This window comes from Bombyx mori, chromosome 11 (genome assembly GCF_030269925.1).
Source record: "Bombyx mori chromosome 11, ASM3026992v2".
NCBI classification, from domain to species: domain Eukaryota; kingdom Metazoa; phylum Arthropoda; class Insecta; order Lepidoptera; family Bombycidae; genus Bombyx; species Bombyx mori.
Genome location: NC_085117.1, coordinates 14639545 through 14662766, shown reverse-complemented (window position 1 = coordinate 14662766; position 23222 = coordinate 14639545). Strand labels below are relative to the sequence as shown.

General features: G+C 35.5%; 3 protein-coding genes and 1 long non-coding RNA gene across 10 annotated transcripts in view; 1 reads left to right on the top strand and 3 right to left on the bottom strand.

Annotated features, from left to right (window-relative positions):
- Window positions 1-511: 511 nt before the first annotated feature.
- On the bottom strand, window positions 512-2263 carry LOC101746497 (p21-activated protein kinase-interacting protein 1-like). Its single transcript, XM_004932897.4, has 3 exons — window positions 1985-2263; window positions 1614-1905; window positions 512-1321 (listed from the first exon to the last, which is right to left on the bottom strand). The coding sequence occupies exons 1-3, from the start codon at window positions 2051-2053 to the stop codon at window positions 531-533; spliced, it is 1152 nt and encodes a 383-aa protein (XP_004932954.2). The 5' UTR covers window positions 2054-2263; the 3' UTR covers window positions 512-530.
- A 965-nt stretch (window positions 2264-3228) lies between these two features.
- Window positions 3229-13568, top strand: LOC110386381 (uncharacterized). Of its 4 annotated transcripts, XR_009974334.1 has the most exons (10): window positions 3229-3398; window positions 3504-3781; window positions 4469-4631; window positions 5537-5708; window positions 6140-6250; window positions 6820-7039; window positions 7470-7699; window positions 8604-8700; window positions 9078-10721; window positions 10754-13568. XR_009974334.1 is itself a non-coding variant. In XM_038013957.2 (9 exons), exons 2-9 carry the CDS (start codon window positions 3540-3542, stop codon window positions 9127-9129), a joined length of 1287 nt encoding a protein of 428 aa, XP_037869885.1. In that variant the 5' UTR covers window positions 3229-3398; window positions 3504-3539; the 3' UTR covers window positions 9130-13568. The 4 variants fall into 4 exon arrangements, 3 of the variants coding, with proteins under 3 accessions (XP_037869885.1, XP_021208076.1, XP_037869886.1); XM_038013957.2 differs by having other exon boundaries at window positions 9078-13568; XM_021352401.3 differs by having other exon boundaries at window positions 3477-3781; window positions 9078-13568.
- Window positions 5827-7550, bottom strand: LOC134199727 (uncharacterized). The gene is made up of 2 exons (XR_009974341.1): window positions 7293-7550; window positions 5827-6260 (listed from the first exon to the last, which is right to left on the bottom strand). It is a non-coding gene; the product is annotated as an uncharacterized LOC134199727 (long non-coding RNA).
- Window positions 13569-15753: 2185 nt separating the features above from the next.
- Window positions 15754-23222, bottom strand: part of LOC101741599 (protein-L-histidine N-pros-methyltransferase) — a 63094-nt gene continuing 55625 nt past the window's right edge. For all 4 annotated transcript variants that reach the window (XM_062671235.1, XM_062671234.1, XM_062671233.1 and 1 more), the window contains 3 exons: window positions 22030-22236; window positions 21043-21218; window positions 15754-19923 (listed from right to left, as the gene is read on the bottom strand). In XM_062671235.1, the coding sequence (XP_062527219.1) occupies window positions 19700-19923; window positions 21043-21218; window positions 22030-22236 (607 nt within the window). In that variant the 3' untranslated portion in view covers window positions 15754-19699. The remainder of the gene's footprint in view (window positions 19924-21042; window positions 21219-22029; window positions 22237-23222) is intronic.

Sequence of the window (23222 nt, the reverse complement as noted above, 5' to 3'; positions counted from 1 at the left end):
CGTCGAGTCTCACATACCCCGCGCGCCCCTTTTGCGCGGGGACCTCGTAGGAGGTTCGGACCTCTACCCGAAAAAAAAAAAAAAAAAAAAAAAAAAAAAGGATGAGATGTCCTAATTTTTTCCCGCAGTGCACATATTATTTTTTCTCCTACCAGGCCGAAGGTTCGTGGAGTACTGAGCCGGGGACCAGGGGCGAAGCCCGGGGGGGGGGGGGGGGGGGGGGGGGAGAAAGGGTAGAGGGGGCGAAGCCCGGGGGGGGGGGAGAAAGGGTAGAGGGGGCGGAGCCCCTCGTACTCATAAAAAAAACAATTGACCTTTTTTTGAAGTGAAACTTCTTTAAACGCATGAGGGTAAAATTTTTACAGATGTAACGTTACGCAGGTATGCAACGGAAGAGTCGAAAATTTTTAATACAGCGCCATCTATGAGAATTTTTAATACTAACATGCGTATGAAACCTCTTGTAGTCTTGTCTTGAAATGTATGGGAACTTGAGTAACTAAAATATTCATTTTTATCATATTTCTTTATTATGTGTTTGTTTTTTTAGGTTTTTTATTTCTTTTGCGTTTTTTGACCTTTTTTGGTGGTTGTGGGTTTAATTCTTTATTATTTTCATTATCATCATAGCTAATTGTTACATAAGCTCCAGGCATTCTTTTTCTTTTTTGTTCTGGCGGCCTGATTTCATCATCATCATTTGAGTTTTCAGAGAGCTGCTCTTCATTAGCTTCTGTATTTTCTTGTTCATTATCAGATGCCTCTTCTTTTTTAATGAGATGGTTTTGTCTGTTCAATGCCATGCAAGTAACTCTGCAGGCAGCATTGACAGAGCAAATTTCACTTAGCTTTGAATCACTCACAAACCAAACTTTTATTTCACCAGAACTTGAAGCAGAGTACATCATGCTGTTTTCATAATATATGCACTTAACCCTTTGCTTATGACCTTGATAAGTTACTGCTTTATCTGCATTGGATATAGTCAAGCTTACTATATTGCCATTGTCTAAACCTACTAATATTCTTTTATCATCTATCCACTGTACTGTGGCAGGTCTTGATTTAAATGAAATGCGTTTTTCTAAGCCCGCCTTTTCTAAGGTCCAGATATCAACTGCTTGTTGTGAAACTAAGGAGAATCTTGTACCGTCTGGTGAAAATTTTATTTCTGTTGGCAGCAATACACCTTTACTAGCCAAGTTCACTGTAAAGGCTGGACGTCCTTTGACTAAATTCCATGTTCTTAATGTTTTGTCACCACCAATAGTTAGAGCTAGTTTATCAGATGGATGAATTGTTATATCTACAACAGGCTGACCTGGAATATAGAAATTGGCATATAATTATTTTATTATTATTTAGTCAATTTAAAACTCAAAGAATATTACAATTATATTTTTTTATTCAACGTTTTTATTCAACTTCAACGTTTTCAAGCTATAATAAAATTTTATTCAACTTCAACGTTTTTATTCAACTTCAACGTTTTCAAGCCATAATAAAATTAAAAAAACTATAGCAAACCATATTATATTTAATAAAATCGTTTTTAGATACGATGAGCCAGTACTATTGTTTAAAAATACTTAAATACCGATTTTTATAAATACCTCCATGTGCTTTTTTCCATATTTTTTCTATTTGCCAGTTGCCAGTTCTTGTAACTATAATAGATCCATCATCACTGCCGCTGAGTAAATGAGTACCATTATTTGTAAAGGCCACTGCATTTACAGTGCCATCGTGATTCATTAAAACAGTGTGTTCTTTTCGAGTCTTCATGTCTAAGATAACTACTTTATCATCTGTCCCACCTGATGCAAGAAATTTACCCGCTATGGAGATGCATCTAACTGATGCAGTGTGTGAATGGGTCGCAAATGTTTGTTTAATTTTTTTTTCCTGTAAAAGAGAATATGAAAAATTTCATTAATAAAAATCCAACTTTTCAGATATGTATTTTACACTAGTAATCACTTACTGTTTCCACTGAAAAGATTGAATAGCCAGATAAAAACCCTTCATAAGTACCAACAACTACCTCGTCCATGGTTAAAATTACTATAGAAATTCCAAATATTTTTATTTTCTAAGTTTTTCGTCATGTGCGAACTGCATGTGCATATCTAATTTTTTTAAGATATTTTATGACCTGGTAACTAAGACCTTTAGTCAATTCTTATTTTAATTTACTATTCTTAGTTTTAAGAAAAATGATAATATGAAGTGAAATGAAATGAGATGAGACAATACGGTGTGAAATGTAATCTCAGTAAAATGGTGGTCATTTACTGAGATTTTTTCAGTGGACTTTTTGGAGGATTTCGAGAAGCTACGTTCACCGGTTTTGTTTGATTTTCCCACATTTGTGCACTTTCGCAGATACTAAACAGTTAATAAACCACCATTATAACACATTTAAACCGGAAGAAACACTAAATAGACAAAATAAAACAAATCACACAACTTAAGCGTTTCGTATATTTTACTGTTTTCGTGGTCACGGAAATATACATTAAGTCTAATATAAAGCTTAATTATATGAATTATGTGAATAGCTATGTAGATCACCATTTTCTCTATTGACTTTTTTATTGCTTTCAATGATCTTGCAAACTGTACGCAGAATCAAATTGTTAGTAGCACTATCTGGATTGGATTATCTTGCCTTTTTCAGACTAGTGTAATCAGGATTCAAAATAGGAATACTTTCGAGTAATAAACATGAAACCCAAAAATAACATAATTGCTGGCGATAGGGCCTCTGCCGAGCCGGCATGGTAGGTACCGCACCTTTGCCGATTTCTACCGTGAAGCAGTCGTTCGATCTGACTAGAAGGTCCAGGATAGCCGTCATACAATTTAATTAAAACTTAGATCCTATGTAACATAGATTTCAAGGGGATGGCGTTATACGCTTTATGTTAACTAAGGATTCCAAGTAGGTACCATTTAAAATCAGTTGAGCCATAAGCTCGTTTTTCTGTCAAAGTGTAAAAAAGCAACACTTGTTTTGACATGTAAACTGAATAAATATAATTGGTTCTCTACGACTAAATGAAACGAAGATCAATTATAATGTATAATTGTACTTTAATCACTGAAGTATGAAATCTAGCTTTAATGCACTATGTAGTTTATGTGTAGTTTGTATCGCGAAGTAACTGGATGAAACCATATGAAACTGACAGATTTTCATCTGTCAGCCACTTTACTGTCAAGCTGCCTTACCGTGACAGCCCGACTACAGACAGCGTCAAGAAAGGAAAGAATTAAAGCTATACAACTAAAATCTTATTAGAATTGGGAAATTTAATGGATAAATCAAAGTTCTGTTATTAGTTGTGGTTTCTATTATTATTGTAAATTTGAGCAAAGTTACAATTATCATTCTGGTAAATAAATAAATCGTTTTAAATCTTTTGTGATGGCTTCGTAGCAATGCTTGATTCTATCGATCTCCCCATGCGAAGTTATTTGTTTGCTTATTTTCTTCTAAGGATTCCCAAAAGAGGACATACTTAGACATCTACAAGATGGATTTAGCGGAAACGATGAAGAGTGTATTAGCGAAGAGTTCGGGTGGATCCAGTGGGGCGCCAAGTACATCATCGACAACGGCGACAACGCACGGTGCTGAGGGCTATGTTACTGAAAAATTATACATGTTGTTGCAACTCTACCTACAGAACAAAGGTTGGAGTCCTAGCATCGAATTACTGCAATGTTTCAGTGACCTTAAGGAGTCATCCATGTTACCAAGTGCAGCTTATTTACAGTAAGTGTATAAAATAACTGAAACATTTTTTTATTTAGTTAATATATTGTAACTGGCCCAACTGTCTCACTGGCTACTGACCTTGCCAATCAAGGCCAGCTATAAGTAGCCAGTTGAGTGATTGAGCGATTTGACTGTGATAGTGTTTGAAACTCACAAACAGGTATCAATTTTTGTAATAAAATATGTAACCAATAATGAAAGACTAAACAGTGTGTAATAAAATTTAAACCTGATGTAAATTCTAATTTGAGCAATTACTGGTTGGCAGGAGGTTTTATGATCTGCATGGGTAGGTACCTCAATCACTATTTCAGCCATTAAGCAGTAATACATTTTGGTTTAAAGGATGGGGTGGTTGTTGCACTATATAACTGGGACTTGGAACTCATGTCTTAAGGTGGGTGGCAGCTTATATTTTGTTGATTTAGGCTCTGGTAACTGCTTGAAATTAGAAGGGGTTGTGAACCTGTACACCCATTTAAGCAATAAAAAATACTTCAACCCTTGCAACACACCTCCCAATGTCAACAATACTGGGTATTTATATGATGATAGTATTATTTATTTTTATGTCTATTTAATTGAAGTTTTTATTATTTTGTTAGGAAATAGAAAATAAATATAAACTCATAAAAAACATTTGTGCTTATTTAGATTTTTTTAACTAAAATTATTTGTTTTAAGAATGATGGCATCAAGGGTTGGCTTAGACACGCAGGGTAGACTGATTCTTCGTGAGAACGGAAAGATAATTCTCCCATATGAGCATTTTGCTAATGCTGTAATGCTAAAGCACATGAACGGTCCACATGGGTTGCATTTAGGTCTTGAAGCAACAGTCAGAGCAGTGAGTATTTTTCAAAATTAACAGTATATCTTTTACTTTAATCACGTCTGTTTATTTTATTATCATCTTAGTAACTGACTGGTACTAACTGTTTGGCCACACGGGTAGGTACCACCACTCTGCTTGTTTCACTATGCATTTTGGTTTGAAGGATGGGTCAGCCATGTTAAAATGGGACCTTAGAAATTATGTCTCAAGGTAGGCGGGGGTGGGCTCTGGTAACCACTTAAAATCAGGTGGGCCATGAGCTCGTCGACCCTAGATAGGTGGGTAGCAATAATAATAAATTATTATATCAGAAGTAAAGGCAATGTGAGCCTAGACTTCTTGAGTAGCCACTAATATTTAGTTATTCTCTCTATAGTATATTTTTAAAATTTCTTTAGTTTGTGTTATCTGTAATCATAACTATAAGCAAATATGCTTTCAGAAAATAAAAAAAAAAGAAAGAAATTACTTGGTGTTAAGTGTTTATTGGAGCCCATAATGATTAGAACATAAATGCTGCCATCCATCTTGAGTAATGATGTGAAAGTCTCACTTATTTGTATAATTGCTGTGCCACCCTTTAAACCCACATACATTGCGTGACTATTTTGTGGCAGAAATGGGCAAGATGATGTTAGATTTTAAATTAATTGAATGGTCCAATCTTTTGTATGTCATTTTCATTTCTTTGAATATTTCACAGATATCATGGTCACTAATGATTAAGGTGCTAAATCCAACACTATATTGTCATGTTCTAGATCATAAGAATAACAAACAAAAAAATGTTTATTAAGATATTCTTTTGTGTACACCAAAAAATAACTAAAAGAACCTTGAGATCTGGCAGTTTGACTTAGGTTTTTATCTCCTCAAAAATCTGCATCTTTGACGTTTTATCCATACTCCAATTTCAGGTTGTAGAGTCATATACTATAGGAAGAGAGCAATTTGGTATGGAGAAGGAATTCATTGTTGAAGTTGTGCAGAACTGCCCTAACCCAGCATGTAGATATTACAAGAACCAATTAGAAATGACGCAGAAGTCTATACAGCAACATTTATCACAGCAGCCCACTTATATTCCTGGTAAGTAATTCTTAAAAAATGTGCTTCATTTAATGCTAACACAATGTAAGGATTCATGTTAATATAACTTTTTCATAAATATCTAATTCAAATGAATAAATTAGTAAAACACTGGGAATTTCTCATACAAGTAGGTTTAATTATTGTAGATCTAATCAAGCTAGTACCTCAAGCAGTATTGAGAATTAAATAAATGAGTGCTGTTCAGCTTTCGTAACATTCATGAAAATTAAATAACAGAAATTCGTATGTAGGTATCTGATGAAAGGAAGATGTTCCAGCGAGCAGGTGATATTGCTCGGTAGACCGACAGTCCAAATGTTGTTGTTCGGAACTTGTCTCTGTGCAAGCTTATCTTGAAAATTTCAATACACGTCTAGACTAAGACTAGTATTCAAGGTTTGGATATGATAAAGAGATCTTTTTGCCAGATTCAGGATCATCTAACTTATCAGAGAGTCAGGCAGTAGAGCGGTTGTTGCGTGGAAGCGCACTCGCGCAGGACTACCAACTACCGCTCGCGCCGCATCTCGCCGCTCTCAGTGAGTTGCTCTGTAAAAATCGTATTCGATTCATGTAGACTTTGAGTAGAATGTTTGAATTAGTTCTGAAATTAGTGTTAATAATAATTATAGCATTATATATTATTATATAGCGGCGAAATAGGTAAGATTAATACCAGTGCTATAAGGTCTATACATAAATTCCTGTCCAAATACCGGAGGCAGAGCTAATTTTTAAAGTCATTAACAATAACATACATGATCCATGCTATAAATAAAAAATCATAAAAAAAATTGCATGTGTAATTAACGTTTCACATTCTGCTTATATATGACATTAAGCATTCATGCATAGTAGGGGCTCAATAAAAAATTATAAGAATGAATTGTAGTAGCAAGTAGTTTGGATGCTCATTAACTATTATCATAAATTAGCTGCTTAGACATAAATGTTATAATAAATCAAAGATATTTTGTAAATTTTAAATTTTGATACCATTTGAACCTATTTATTTCTTATTTACAACTATTGGAATTTTTTTTTGCATTTCAGTATGTGATAAACTGATAAAGTGTTCACTTCTTTAAATAAGGAATTCCTTTTGTAGCCAACCTAACAGCTGAAAAAAGTGATCGTCGTGCTCAGGAGAAGTTATCACAGCATCAGCAAATGTTACTCCAGCATCAGAATAGAAACCTTGGCCATCAGTCATCCATCGACAAATACACTCATTCACAGCAGCGTTCTTCAAGCTCCTCGCAATCGGGTCTCGACTCCAAGTCTAAGCATCATTATACTGATGAACACAAACTCACTGATTTCTTGAGGTACATGCAATGTAATATTTTTTTAGAAGTATTTTTTTATAGCACAGTATTAAAGTAGTAGTGGGACAAACAGCACAATATGCCTAAATTAAAAAGTTATTAAGTATAACAAGAATGAAACATTTTTTACCGTTGACGAAATTGATATAATAATTGATTCATCTAACATTAATTTAAATTTTAAAATCACAACCAGCAGGATAATAATAACAAAAAAATCGAAAGAAAATACATAATTAATAAACGAACCAACCTTAGGTGTTTAGGTCTAAAATCCTATCACTATTTACTCCCCCGGGACGACTTCGGATATTTTGATTCCTCGACTTTAACCAATTTCACCTTGCGTTATATTATAACTTCATGGGGAATCCCCGAAATTTATATTTAGCGATTTTGTTTTGCCGTCATAGTCTTTGTTGAATTTCAGAGCAAATTTAGAGACGTTAGAGTCTCTGTCTGGCGGCAGCGGAGCGGGCGCGAGTGTCGGTGCGGCGGTGGGTGCGGGGGCGGGGTCTGGGGCGGGGGCCGGTGCGGGGGGCCAGGAGCGGGTGGTGCGCGCCTTCGCCGAGCTCGCACGCAACCTGCAGCGCATGCGGCCCTGTGTAAGACCCGCCATGTGCAAGCCCTACGGGAAACAGAGTGAGCAGCTACAGAAAAGTACGTACAGGTTGCTTCAATATTTACTCGGCTAGTACCCCAGTAGTCGAAATTCGACTATAATTAAAAAAAATTATAAGTTTGAACATCATTATGGTTCTATTGTCAAAAACTATTTATTATACTACTATAATCACATATTTCGCCAAGGCTACACTACAGACAAATAATATTAAAGACAAACAACAATAATATATTCCCAATTTGACCACAGACTTTAACAACAAACAAAAGAGTATAATATATCAGTGTGTGTGTGTCAAATACATAGTAGTGTGTATCATGTTTTTTTTTATTGATTTAATGTATTTTATATCCATAATTTAAAAAAAAATAGCATTCTGCACTCCTTCTCTATATAAACTATGTGTGAAAAATTTCATATTCCTTCATCCGCGCAGTTTTCGTAAAAAGCGGTACAAAGTTTTTGCTTCACGTATTAATATAAAGCTGCTAACATATGCTGCGGTTTGAAGCGCCTTCCAATTAAAGTGGATTATAATCAAACGACCAAAATTGGAAAGGAAAGTTTGAGCGTAGCAGTGTTGATGAGTTCTTCTAAGCATTTAACAAAAGATAGGACGTGATCTTGTCCACCGTTTGTAGTCGATTGCAGATTTCTTTGAATTTAGTAAGATTTATGTATTTAAAATAATAATAAATTAGTTGAGGATCGGCATTAAAGGTCTCCTGGAACATGTGAGTGTTCTGCAATTTTTGATATACATTGCGGGTTTCGGACAGGCTCTTAATAAAATGAAATAATGAAAACCAAAAATATCGAAATATATTTAATTTCATTAAAAAATTAATTTATTAATTTTTTTTTATATATATATTTTCATATTTGTATTTATTTATTTTATATATATATATTTTTTTAATTAAATATATTTTTTTACAGTACTGTTAGACACTATTCAGTTGGTGCAGTCGCTGCGTAGTTATTTGCCGCCGCCACACATTCAAGTTACATCGTGGAAGAATGACGACAAATTGCGGTGAGTATAAGTATAACATATAATAAGTATGTATTCCGAAACGTCGGAAATAATATAATGACAATAAAAAACACGTGATTAAATCGGCGCAGTTTTTTTTAAAAATTGTTTATATGGGTGGACGAGCACACAGCCCACCTAGTGTTAAGTGGTTGTTGGAGCCCATAGATATCTACAACGTAAATGCGCCACCCACTTTGAGATATAAGTTCTAAGGTGTCAGTATAGTTACAACGGCTGCCTCACCCTTCAAACTGAAACGCATTACTGCTTCACGGCAGAAATAGGCGGGGTGGTAGTACCTACCCGTGCGGTCTTACAAGAGGTCCTTACCACCAGTACAAAAGTTTTAATAATCGATTTTCTATTTGTATCAGCTCTAACAATATGGACGAACTGGAGAGCCGTAAGATAGTTAGCGGCAACTAGCGTACGGACGCGACCGTCGCCGACGGTTGAATGCTACGGTGACGTCACAACTCACGCACACGTTAAATACTCTCATAATAGTACGACATTAGAGGCATAAGGTCGGATATCCTTGGGTATTTTTAAACTGAACATTTCAAGTGTAAATTTTTAATGTATCACAGATTTGTGACCATTTTCAAGTACATTATGATTTTCGTAATTTTTTAATTTAGGTGATCGACAAATGAAGTCAAGAGTCTTGGAAAAATGTACAAACATATTATATAAAAATGTTTTTTTCCAATAAATATGACCTTATGTCTCTTAAGTCACGCATACGCACATTCTTCAATATCGTATGTAATTATTTTTAAATTATCACATGACACGTAAGGATGGTTCAATAAAAAAAAAACACAGTATCATACTACTTTAGGAATCGGTTTCATACTACCGTCAGTGGAACATGCAAATGGTAATATTAAATTTTGGTCATTTAAAACTTTTTTACAGTTCTATAGAAGTTTATAGTGTGAATGAAACCAATAGTAATGTTCTATAATGATTTAACTTTTAAATACTGCATTCAACTACGTCATTTACCTAATTTCAGTTAAAAAAAACATAATGTAAAAAAATGACTAATAAAACACAGCAAACATATTTTCTTTAGATGTATTTTCACTTTTCGTATGCACTATTCGTTAGGGGGGGGGGGGGTAGCAATCGAAATCATTTCAATCTGGCACATAATTTTAGAATTTATAATTAATCACTTTGTTCAACGCGTTTATTCATCGTTTATATTGCGAATATGTCCTGCTTTATATGTTTATAAATGATTATTATGTGTTACGGTTTCGTGTTAGTTATTTTCGGTACATAGTGTAAGGGAACAAGTGCCTTTTCACTACCTCAACATAAACGGGGAGGTTGATTTATTAATCCGAGCATCGTTTTGGCTTCTGTCATTTGTTGAGATAATTGTGTCGCTGTTAATGCGGTCGTTGACCCCGTCTTTTGTACGATTTACATTGCGGCCTCGCAAGGCTTGTAGCTAAAGCGATACTCGGTTATTAAATGATTAATTTTCTCTGCTACGTAATGTATATTTTTTCCTTACTTAATCAATGGTAGCCTCAGGGGGCTATTCCAGATTCTCCGGATTGGTTGGCGAACTCACGGGGTTCTATCTGAGATTATTTCCGAAAGCCTGCTCTAGCAAGAGCAGTGCTTCGCTGAATCTACCACCGGATCGGAATCGCGACCCACTGAGAAGATCCGACGAGAACCTCAGTGGGTGGTGTCTGTGGTTTATGTAATGTATAGGTAAATAGGTTCCCGTACACCTTGTATTGTTTTTGTCGACGTTTATTTCGAGTAAGTTTATTTTTTTCAAGTATGTAGCTATATTTTTACATTTGTTCGTAGTTACGTTTCTTCGGATTACTATTGTAAGTGCATTATTTACACTGTGATAAAGTGTAATAATTGTAGGTCTGAGCGAAGTCTTGACATGAATGTATTGTAGTGCAACTGCGTTATATACGTAAGCTACGGTCGTACGGTCATTGGACGAGGCGTGGATGTGAATGCGGGAACATTTAGGAGTTTTCATTGAGGGCGCGTAGTGTAATAAGAGTTGGTCGTCCAATGATTCGACAGTGAAATGAATATATCTTTATTATATTGCCGTGTCTTGTCCTGTGAAAGATATGAGGTTTTTAGGTATCTTGAAGACTGCTATATTTCGGGTTTGTCATAGCTAATGTTGCCTGTCGGCGTTGTGAATTGGGGATCGGTGGAACGTAACGGTTTCCGGAGAGTGAACACTTGAGATGTGTTTGTGCTTCGGTATGTCAGTTATGTCGTCGTGTCTCGATGTGCGTGGGTGTAAATAGTTCGAAGTAATGAATTCGATGCGACAGGTGCTTCTTTGCTGATAAACTTACTACGCTTAAATTAATTTTCATGATTTACATTCAAAATAATTGAATGAGCATTTCATTGAATGTAGGGTAAATCGTACAATTTTTGGCAATGTCTTCATGATTTATTCCTATTTATTTATAAAATTTGATCTGAACGAAATCATTGAGATCTAATATTTTAATCTCTTAAAAAAATAATTGGTTTTTATTCCTAGTGCATTCTTCAATGTCATTAATTTTTTTATTAAATCTAACCAATGTAAAGTTTACCCTATTTTACAAGTACATTTATTATATTTTAATTAAAATAAAAACCTCACAGATTTTATTTATAAATTGCGAGTAAGAAGAAGCACTCTTACTGTGTATCGGTCTAAGAGTTGTGTATTATCATTGTTATAATCAATATTTACTTCCAAGATATCACCAACGTGAAATAATGGACTACGTAAGTATGTTAGTGCAATAATAAGGCAAAGCCTACATTAAAGTAAAAATTTTTGTAACTTAGTACAGTAATTCTAAATTATAAAACGTATAATTGTATTGGCGGTAAGCGATGGCTCGTAGTCGGGGCGTGTGAGTGTTTCTCGGCCGATATATCGCACCTTTAGGATAGAAAGTGGCTTAATAAAAAAATATTGTTTTTTGGTCATCGTCAAAATAGTAATTTTTCAATTTAGTTTTTAATACTTTTACCCTTAAAGCTTAAGGTATGCGCTTGATTTAAAAGAGACAGAAAGTGTATTTTCTTCTTTTCTAACTAAAATTTAAATTACATTTAAAATTTTAAAAACGTAATTATATAAACTGTTGGAATACATATTTATATGTAGTTCAAAGTATAAAAAATCATTTTCTTAAAATATTTTTATAAGCTGATGGAATATATATTTATAAGTATTTCAAAGTATAAAATCATTTTCTTAAAATATTTTTATAAGTGATGGAATACATATTTATAAGTATTTCAAAGTATAAAATCATTCTCTTAATTTTTTTAGTTAAGTCACTTTAATTCTAAAGATGCTATATCTTATTTGTAAGTTTGCTTTATCATTATATTTTGTTAATCACATCGCACATCACATTCGGTTATTCGTTAGCTTATCTTGCTACGGCTTTTATATTATATGTTTATGTTACAAGTAAATATTTAGAGACGTTTACTGTTTTTTATACATAATAGTATCTGTGGTCTGGTGCTAATAGGGTCAAAATGTCAATATTAATAATCATTACTTTTATAAGCATTAGAACAATGAGCCATCAATAATGAAACGTTATGAAAAATCGCGAACACATTGGCCTTTTTTATATATAGGTATGTAGTAACTTTTTTTAAAGATCGACTAATAACCTTTTAGCACATTATTATATTTATAAAATACGTTTTGAAATAAATTGGCACTACAATCGCATTTTATACAAAAATACGTACATTTTTTTTTCTTTTTTTTTTATTGCTTACGTACTTTGGTCGTTTTAGCTTCAGCCCACAGATATGTCTGAAACGAGATTCATTTATACGTTTGTTATTTTCAAGTTAGTTTCCAAATATAACGAGGCTAGTGTTATATCGATTTACAAACAGCGCCTAGTATTAAGTTTATGTACCGGCGGAAAACTGTCCTTTGTCAAGTATTATTTAAAACAAAAGAATCTCTCTCTGTATTAGAGTGTAAGCTTTCTAGTCAAAAAATTGAATTCTTCTTATAAATTTGGTCTCGAATAATATAAATAAAATAATACTGGCGGCTAGTTTAGTATGAGTTTGTGTATCGTCGGATTGTGTTGGTGTTTCGGAAATTAAAATAAATTGCATTTAATAAAAATATGTTTTAGAACTATTCATATTGCTTGATGAACTCTACACAGATTTGTTTAATTGATACTTTTGAGAGACTGTTGAATAAATGTTTACTATAATTGTACCGTAAATATAATATTAAAAACCTCGTCCAACTTCCGTACCTGACCACAACGGTAGTTCTATTAAATGATCTCATTCCATAATTCATTAATATCGTGGAAGTTCGCTATTTTGATTACCCAGTTTATCAAAAGTATCAAATTATTACGTCGTAAATGATTTAAGTATTTCATGAAATTTATATTACATTTTTTGATGTTTTCTCATATTATTTTATAAAAACGGTATCATTGTTCTGTGATAAATAAAATTTATACACCAATCGAATGGGTTGCAATGTTGGTAAAAAGATATGTAAGTACATTTATTTCGCAATACATATTATAATACGTACGTATAATTTTCACTCTATGTAATCTTTATTTTTCATATTGATGAAGAATTTTGATCATACACTTTTTTTTAATATTTTTGTGATCGAGTTGCATTAGAGACTTTGTTCAATATTATGTTATTTCTGATCTGACGGACTTGCCTCGGCACTGGTGGCCTTGCCATGTTTAATTTATTCAGTTGGTTTTAATAACTGTAATATGTAAACGTGTAATTTAGTGATGATAAACAGTGCTTAGAAATAAATAATATGAAGAGTATACATTTTTTATTTACTTACTATCCTAGCTTCTTATAAAGCCATCTTCAGTTAACAGGTAGGTATTTGTAATTCATTAAAAAGGTATAATGACAAAAGCTTTCGTTTTTTTCCGTTTATTAACCGATTTTGATTATTTGTGGTAGCTTTTGATAATGTTTAAAAATATGTATGTAACTAGTCAGGTCATAAGTATTGTCACACAGTAAAAACTTTTCTTTTAGAATGCTGGCCACAAAAAAGTTTATTGAATTCGAATTTTGAATTGTTCATGAAAATAAAAATGTATACTTTTTAGAATTTTACTTATTTTTACATATGGAGTGGACGCTTAAAGAAGACCGTGTTGCAGTTATTGCGTTGCATCGTTGCGGTTACGCGCCAATTCAAATTTTTAACATACTGAAAAATTTGAATATAACCAAAAGATTCGTTTATCGTACCATCAAACGATACAATGAAGACTCTAGTGTAGATGACAGGTCAAGAAGTGGTCGCCCTCGGTCTGTTAGGACTCCAGCAGTAATAAAAGCTGTGAAGGCGCGAATTCAAAGAAATCCCAAACGTAAGCAGAAACTGTTGGCCCTTCAGATGGGGTTAAGTAGAACCACGGTGAAAAGGGAGTTAAATGAAGACTTAGGCCTTCGGGCATATCGAAGAAAAACAGGACATCGTTTGAATGCTCGTCTAATGGACCTGAGACTGAAGAGATGCCGCACTTTGTTGAAGCTGTACGCGGGAAAAAAATATCGGGAAATTCTTTTTTCGGATGAAAAATTTTTTACCGTAGAAGAGAGCTACAACAAACAAAATGATAAGGTGTACGCACACAGTAGTGAAGAAGCGAGCAACCGTATTCCGCGTGTCCAACGAGGTCATTTTCCATCCTCCCTCATGGTATGGCTGGGAGTTTCTTATTGGGGCTTAACAGAGGTACATTTTTGTTAGAAAGGTGTAAAAACGAATGCAGTTGTGTATCAAAATACAGTCCTGACGAACCTTGTGGAACCTGTTTCTCATACCATGTTCAACAACAGGCACTGGGTATTCCAACAAGATTCGGCGCCAGCTCATAGAGCGAAGAACACACAAGACTGGCTGGCGGCGCGTGAAATCGACTTCATTCGGCACGAAGACTGGCCCTCCTCCAGTCCAGATTTGAATCCGTTAGATTACAAGATATGGCAACACTTGGAGGAAAAGGCGTGCTCAAAGCCTCATCCCAATTTGGGGTCACTCAAGACATCCTTGATTAAGGCAGCCGCCGATATTGACATGGACCTCGTTCGTGCTGCGATAGACGACTGGCCGCGCAGATGAAGGCCTGTATTCAAAATCACGGAGGTCATTTTGTCATAAGAATCTATGTTTTGTTAAGTTCATTTTGGTATATGAATGGTTACATAATGAATAAACTTGTTTCAATTATTTTACATTAAACATGTGACAGAATTTATAACCTGACTAGGTATATAGTTTTCTTAGTTATAAATATACATAGTTTTTTACACGTTTTCAAGTGCCCTATTTTAGGATTGATCATAACAGCATATAATTTCGAAGTGTACTGTTCCACAAGCACAAATATGTAAATGTGTGATATCAAAAATTTTAGTGGAGTGAGCAGGATGTTGGTATTGTCTGGATATTGTTCGATGGACTACACACGCTGCCCACTGTCCAGTAAAGATAGGAATGGGGAGAATTATTATTATTGTTGTGCAAGAGAAACTTCCATTTTTTTTTTGCCTCCGTACTGTCTCGTAGTTGTCTCAAAGGGTTATTCTGGCTTCACCAGGTGTTTAGGCGATTTCACGGAGCTCAGCATGAGAAACTGTTAATATCTGTCCTAGCAAGAGCAGTGCTTCGCCGAATTTACTACCTAATCGGAGTCTCTACTTACTGAGAAGATTCGGCGAGAAACTCAGTCGAGCCTTTCAGTGAAGAGAAATGTCGCTGGCGCTTGGAATGCCTAAAAGCACTGACAGTTTTTTTTTTGGAGGATCGGGAGGATCAGAAATGACGCGTTTAGGGTGACGGCGGCCGCGTGTTGCTCATGAGGTCTACTGTTTTGCTGCATTTTTAACATTTGGAGATCCTGTTTTATGGCTTACACAATTTGCTATAATAATAGGAATTGAAATAAATAAATTAGTCTGTAGGTACGTGATAGAAACAATCAACAATATTTTCGATTAATTTTATTTTCTACAACATGTAATAAAAAAATCGAGTTAGTACATAGGTACATATATGTAAATATACCTACTTAAATGTACAGATAGGAAGTCCTTAAGATAAAAACGTGTAAATCGGAACGTATATATTTATTTATTTATTAGATGAACATTTATTTGGCACAGAACATAATCTTACATTAACAGCAGAAACATGCATTGATGTTTCAAATATCAAAAATAACTGAAAAAAATATATATAATTTTGTACTTTTTTCGATGTCCTGTGTATTTCGTAGGTACTTTATTAAATGATTATATTGACATTATTATTACGATAATACTAATATAAATTGTTTTATATGAATAAAAGTACTTTTACTGCCTATTAAGGCAAACGAGTAATCGAACCGCTGTTTTAGTAGCTTAGACGACCAGACGAGCTCATTAGTCTCTATCTGATCTTTAACGTACCCATCGCTCAAACATCAGTATGGCGTGCAACCTTCACATTTAAGCTCTTTCAAAATACTTTACAAATATTACATGGAAAATGCGTAGAAAGAATTACATATAATAAAATCGTTAACAGACATTTTGTCTGTGCGTTCGTGCACCATTCTCCGGAATGGCTGAACCAATTTCGATAAGGTATCCAATTTTTTATATTCCTGTATTACAGTGTGTACAATATTACAAAAGTGTACGATATTCGGCTAAGATTTGAAGATGCTAACTATACTGGTGTCACTAAAAGAGGAAACGCGGGTGGCGTTTTGCCCATAAAAATTGGAGATACATTTCACTAATGTTTATATCTACAGCTGCTACGTCTTTACATTGCTATATTATTGTACTTTTTTTTAATTTTTTTTTATTGCTAGACGTGTGGACGAACGAGCTCACAGCCCACCCGGTGTTAAGTGGTTACTGGAGCCCATAGACATCTAGAACGTAAATGCGCCACACACCTTGAGATATAAGTTCTAAGGTCTCAAGTAAGTTTATACAGTTATAGTCTATTTTAAGTGTCACTCTTTGTGTATTATTGTGACTTTTGCAGCAAAACAGTGTCGAAGAAGTTTTCACTTAAAAAACGGTCTAATTTTGGTCCAGGAAACGGGAATACGAAACTTAGACTTTTCATTTGCCTATTTTCAATATGTTCTGTTCTGTTATTCATCTATATTCGGATGAGGAGACAAATATATTTTAGATAACTTTCTCAGCACCCGCATTTCCTCTTTATAACCGCGTTGTACCATATAAAGAGTGACATTGTGATCTGTATTTTACATTGTCATTCGGCTAAATACACGATTTAAAGAAAAACACGCTTGGACAGCCAACGATGACGTAAACAACAAATTTTCATAAAAAAAGAAAAATATAATATATATCGCTAAATTACGCATGAAACCGCGGTCATAAGCTCGCTGTACCTTATACACAATTAATTTGATTGATTTCTTTCTAATACTCAAATCATTTATTATACTTAATTAATGGTTTAAATATTGATTTGACATAAATTTCTTTGTTAGAAAAAAAAAAGAATATAATCACTCGATCAACATACAGGGTGTAACAGAAGAGTTCACGATGCAGAATCGGTAATAATACTAGAAACGAAAAACGGTATTCTTTGTGAAGCTGACTTACGTTATTTTTAGCTATTTTATTATTATTGAAAAAATCGCTCTCTCATTCTACTAATAGTTATTGCATATGGAAAATCTTATTGATTTGCTAAGTGACGCATGCTTCACTTTTATTTTTTATTGCTTAGATGGGTAGCCGAGCTCACAGCCTACCTGGTTGTTAAGTGGTAGCTGGAGCCCATAGACATCTACAACGTAAATGCGCCACCCACCTTGAGATATAAGTTCTAAGGTCTCAGTATAGTTACAACGGCTGCCCCACCTTTTAAACCGAAACGCATTACTGCTTCACGGCAGAAATAGGCAGGGTGGTGGTACCTACCCGCGCGGACATACAAGAGGTCCTACCACCAGTAAAAAAAAACCTTTTAACACATATCGCATTCCATATTTCATTAATCGGCAATGTACTCGTCGTAGCTTGTATGGTCCTTACGTGTGATTCCCACCACCCTGCCTATTACTGTTGTTATACAATATAACAAAGGCTTAGACTGAATCTCAAGGCAACGTTAAGGACATGACGATGTTTACGCGCTTTAGCGAGTAATAAATCCGGTCATCGTTCTCGCCGGATCCGTCGCTTGCGACCAAGGGCTCGAAGAGTAAATTAATCCACAGACAAAACCCACCGAGTTTCTCGCCGGATCTTCTCAGTGGGTCGCGTTTTCGATCCGGTGGTAGATTATGCGAAGCACGGCTCTTGCTAGGGTCAGTATTAGCAGCTTCGTCAGGTTTGAGGCCCGCGAGCTCACCTACTTGATAGGGCTACGCTGAAATAGCCTCTCAAGGACTTCAGCTTAGATAGAAAAAAAAAACAATAAATAAAATCTCAAACGTATATAAAACATTCACTAACTCGCTCAACTTTCCTCGCGCGCGTGCGAGACCATTGACCCTGCGTCTCAGCTGATTCATAACTGAAATTACGTCACGATGATAAATATAAATGTACATAAATGGTTTTTCAATCATTATTTATTCACGTCAAGAATAAAAAAAACTTCAGAGGTGTCAAGGGACACCCGGATGGAACGAAGTTCCTTTCGATTAATTAGTGAAGGAATTGTAAATTTTTTTTAAGTTATAATAATAAATTACGGCATTATGAAGAAGAAAAAAACAATACTATGAACTAAATTACTATTGTTGAAACGCTATCTCGAGAAACTGTACTCATTACGCGGGCTAATCGGATACGAGCAATGTCACGCGATAAGCGCCTACACGTTGATTGGTCAGAATGATGGATCTAAAAAGTGTCGTGACAACTTTTCGTAAGAATTTTTTCCGTCTAGCCCCCTTTCACAACGCGCGATAAGGAACTTCGTTCCAAAACAATACAATTCAATGTAATAATAACTGTTATCACTAAAACCAATGACCGTTTACGAGAGCGCTTCTCTTACACCCTGAGTGAATCATATTATACACTTTGGTAGCGTTTCCTTAAGTTAGTAAATAACTAATATACACATACATATTTTATATAATTAACCAGTATAATACCATATAATAACCATACGGAATATATGAAAATTGGAACCAAAGTTCATTTTGTTTTTGTAATCTCAACAATGAGTAGGTACATTAAAAAAGTCACTTAATCTGTATTAAATATTTAATATCAAAAATGTTTAATTTAATATAACGAGTTATACCTGATTCATTAGGCACCGGTAAAGTATATACAATTCACTTCTATTTAAGGCATTATTACTTTGTTATTCTTAACATTATTTTTAAAATGTTTTACTGGCTGAAAATAAAAGAATGAACGGAATGTATTGTTATTTTAATATTGTATGTCAGGAATGACGAGTTATGCACGCAAGTGTAATTCGTGTCAAGTGTAATTCGATTTGTTGATACATCAACAGTCTTAATACTCTTGCAAATAAATCACGGCAGTTATATCGTGTTCAAAGCAAATACAAATTTATCAATTTTGTGTCTTTGAAAATATTTGCCCAATGGAAGGTGGACAATGTATGTCCAAAATGGTAACGAGATGTCTGTGATATAAACCTGTCAAAAATTCTAATAAGCGAGTGGCCATTATATCATAGTATATTACAGATAAAAAAAGAATTTATAGACTTCATTCATCACTGAACAACGTGTTTAATTATAATCTAATAACGATTATAAATAACGCGATTTTTTTGCGATTACAAATAAGATATCTTAGTTACATAAGTATATATTTGAAATTGACGAAACGCCTAAACTATTAGTTTAAATAAATGCAGATAAAATTCGTTAAGAGTTAATTATAAGTAATGGCTTAGCTTTCATTCGGATGGGATGGCTTTAGGCTTGAACACGTATACGGAGTCGTCGAGCCAGTAGTAGGCCTGAGCGAAGTCTCCCTCGCAGAGGTACGGCGTCCGCGTCCAGGAGACCAGCTCGTAGCCGGCTTCCTTCTCCATGAACGACACGAAGGCCGTCACCTGGTCTTCGAACTCGCAGCAGTCGTAGATCGGAAGACGCTCCTCAGGCTTATGGTCTGAGGTCGCTGAAAATTGATTTTATTCTTAATGGAACAGGTGATAGGACCTCTTGTGAATCCGCGCGGGTAGGTACCACCACCCTGCCTATTTCTGCGGTGAAGCAGTAATACGTTTCGGTTTGAAGGGTGGGGCAGCCGTTGTAACTATACTGAGACCTTAGAACTTGTATCTCAAGATGGGTGGCGCATTTACGTTGTAGATGTCTATGAGCTCCAGTTACCGCTTAACAACCAGGTGGGCTGTGAGCTCGTCCACACATCTAAGCAATTAAAAAAAAAGATGACTATATAATTACACAGCAGATGTATTAATTACCGCTCTAGCAATATCTAGCCTCATATAATGTAATGTTTAATACGTTTATATCATTTATTCTTGCCTAGCAAGTCCCGATTATGGATTCTGAAGAATGTATGAAAAGCTCATTGGTCTGAATGATTCGAGCGTCACTTATCGTAGATTTATGGGACTAAAAACGGACACTTTCCTTAATGTGTCAAGTTCAATACAAACTTCAACTCATGACACACAAACATACAATTTTCAAGCTTTAATTATCTTAGTGTGGTGTAATTTTTGTATTTAATGGAATCTGGGAATGTAAATTTCCCGACTTCGAGACGTCTGATTAACTATATAATTTGCATACGGATTAAAGATCGATGACAATACATAGTAGTAATCTTATAAATTCGATCTGACATCCTGATAGGATCAAATTAATTGTTAGATCGGATTGCTATTTATACGTGTGTTTATATGAACAAATAATTTGGTTCATAATTTTTTCTCCATAAAATAACAAATTTTATTTAAAAACTATAGAATATATGTAAAACCATCGAAAAATATTATACAAAGGTGAATTGTTATTTTGGGATATTAGTGAATTTACAATTATAGTGATTGTAAATTATTTATGTAAATATAATTTTGATAGTTAAAATGAGAATTTTTTCAATCTCTACATATTAAGGGGAAAATTTAACCCGAATCGTTAGATACCCAATTTTTTTCGGACAAGGGTGCGACCTTATTGGTACCAGGTGTCCGCGCTTAGGGGGCACTCGAGCACTGGATACATCTAGTTATTAATATTAGAAATAACAGAATGGTCTTCATACCCTCAACGTAAGGCTTGTAAGGTAAGACGAGCGCCACGAGTAAAACGCCCCCAGGAGCGATCGCGGCTCGAGCTTGTTTCAACATCGTCTTCGGTTTGGAGCATCGATCCAACAAGTTCATCGTGCACACACAGTCGAACTGCTGGTCGCGCCACCATTCATCCACGTCTAATAACCTGGAAATAAAAAAAATTACCATTTTATATGTAAAACTTTACTGGTGGTAGGAACTCTTGTGAGTCGCACGGATAGGTATGCTTAGGTAGGATGCCTATTTCTGCCGTGATGCAGTAATGCGTTTCGGTTTGAAGGGTGGGGCAACCATTGTAACTATACTGAGACCTCAGTACTCATATCTTAAGGTGAGTGGCGGTATTTACGTGGATCTTCTCAGTGGTTCGCGTTTCCGATCTGGTGGTAGATTCTGCGAAGCACTGCTCTTGCTAGGGCCAGTGTTAGCAAAACTCCGGTTTGAGTCCCGTGAGCTCACCTACACGTCAAGGAGAAGCTGAAATAGCCTCTCAAGGCTATCAGCATAGGTAGGATTTTTTTAAATGAAAAATACGTATACCTATACGTATAAGTTTACTTTAATAAATCAATAAATAAATAAAAATAAATCCGAGATGAAACCATAAAGTACTATTATGTGTGCAACTCGCGCCAACCAAGAAGTTACTACAATCGTTCTATTTATTTGCGTTTGTCTCACTGAGCATGACTACAACTTGGACTTTCTGGAAGCTGACGATATCCAATCTCTATTGTGTTTGATTAGTAAAAAATAATCATAAGGCATCCCGTGAGAGCGGTAGGCACCGGTTTGGGACTGCCCTTAGCATTGCTGAAGTCCATGGGCGACGGTAATCACTCACCATTAGGTGGGCCGTATACTCGTTTGCCTACAAGGGCAATAAAAAAAAGAGATCCGCTAAAGTTAAAGTCCCACAAACGCGAGTTTTAGTCGTCAGATAACTAGGTACGTACGTGTATCCCTTCTTGGCCAGTGTCTTCCTCATGCTCCATGATATCTCAGTAGCATATTTATCCGAGTATATGTGAGCGAATCTTCGGCTTACTTCGCCATCGCCTGCCCCGAGATCCACAAGCCGTCCCGCTTGCTTTCGAGTCCATTTCAGCAAATTCCGTGCTTGTGCCTCTGACAGAACAAACATTGAACCACGACCCAACCACCTAGAATTCAAAAATAAAGTATTCCTTATTTACAACACTGACCTTCGAGAATTCATTTTCAGGGTCTGATCTATTTGGTTGAAGATAGAGAAATAGTAAAATGAATAACAGAACCCTAAGTTCATGTAAGATCCTATGGGTTCAATTTTTGCAACTTCTCTGAACATGAAAACGGCGAAATTTAGTTCGTTCGTAGCGAAAATTGTGATATGAATCAAATATTCTGAGCAGACATAATAGCTCAAAACAATAGACTGTCGTTCATCGCCCGGAGTGAACATGCGATGTTTTATTACCAGCCTTGTTACAATGCACCTATTAATTTCGTTTTCCAAGTTAATTATCAAAATAATAAAGTTCGTTCATCGTTTGAACCATTAATTTAAAACCAGGAAGGTTTCTCGAAAGCGATTTGTGAGTCGTTCGCGGTGGATCTAAGCTACAATAGGGCAATTATCCCCTACCATCGTTCCGGTGGTGGTGGACGTTCGAAGGTAGATCGCGTCGGAGCTGCAATTACTGAGGATAAAGTATAAAGCGCGCTGCGGGCTAAGGCGCTCGGCGTCTAGTGCGCGGGCAAATTGTGTGCCCGCGGCCCAGCGCTGCGCCCGCGACGTCTTCATCGAGCCGCGGGCCAACTACCAAAGTGGATAATAACTAGTAAACCCGGTTCTCATTAGCCGAGAGTGCACGTTGTGGTGCTCGGTACGAATTCGTCTTCGTTGCATGATTGGCGCCAACCTTCATAGTTATTATTACCCGTTGTATCATATATCACACGAAGCGTTGTTCACGGCCTTTGGGGTTTGCGTTGCAATTGCGAATACGCCAACGTATGCTTTTAAATTATTTGTAGGTTTTTATTTTTTTTATTGCTTAGATGTGTAGACGAGCTCACAGCCCACCTGGTGTTAAGTGGTTACTGGAGCCTATAGACATCTACGACGTAAATGCGCCATCCACCTTGAGATATAAGTTCTAAGGTC

Excerpts from the sequence above, each read along its gene's own strand:
- LOC101746497 (XM_004932897.4), bottom strand. The coding sequence starts at position 2,053 with ATGGACGAGGTAGTTGTTGGTACTTATGAAGGGTTTTTATCTGGCTAT. Across the intron at positions 1,906-1,984 it reads CAATCTTTTCAGTGGAAACA|GAAAAAAAAATTAAACAAAC; the intron begins GTAAGTGATTAC and ends TCTCTTTTACAG. Across the intron at positions 1,322-1,613 it reads ATGGAAAAAAGCACATGGAG|GTCAGCCTGTTGTAGATATA; the intron begins GTATTTATAAAA and ends TCTATATTCCAG.
- LOC110386381 (XM_038013957.2), top strand. The coding sequence starts at position 3,540 with ATGGATTTAGCGGAAACGATGAAGAGTGTATTAGCGAAGAGTTCGGGT. Across the intron at positions 5,709-6,139 it reads GCAGCCCACTTATATTCCTG|ATTCAGGATCATCTAACTTA; the intron begins GTAAGTAATTCT and ends TCTTTTTGCCAG. Across the intron at positions 7,700-8,603 it reads GAGTGAGCAGCTACAGAAAA|TACTGTTAGACACTATTCAG; the intron begins GTACGTACAGGT and ends ATTTTTTTACAG.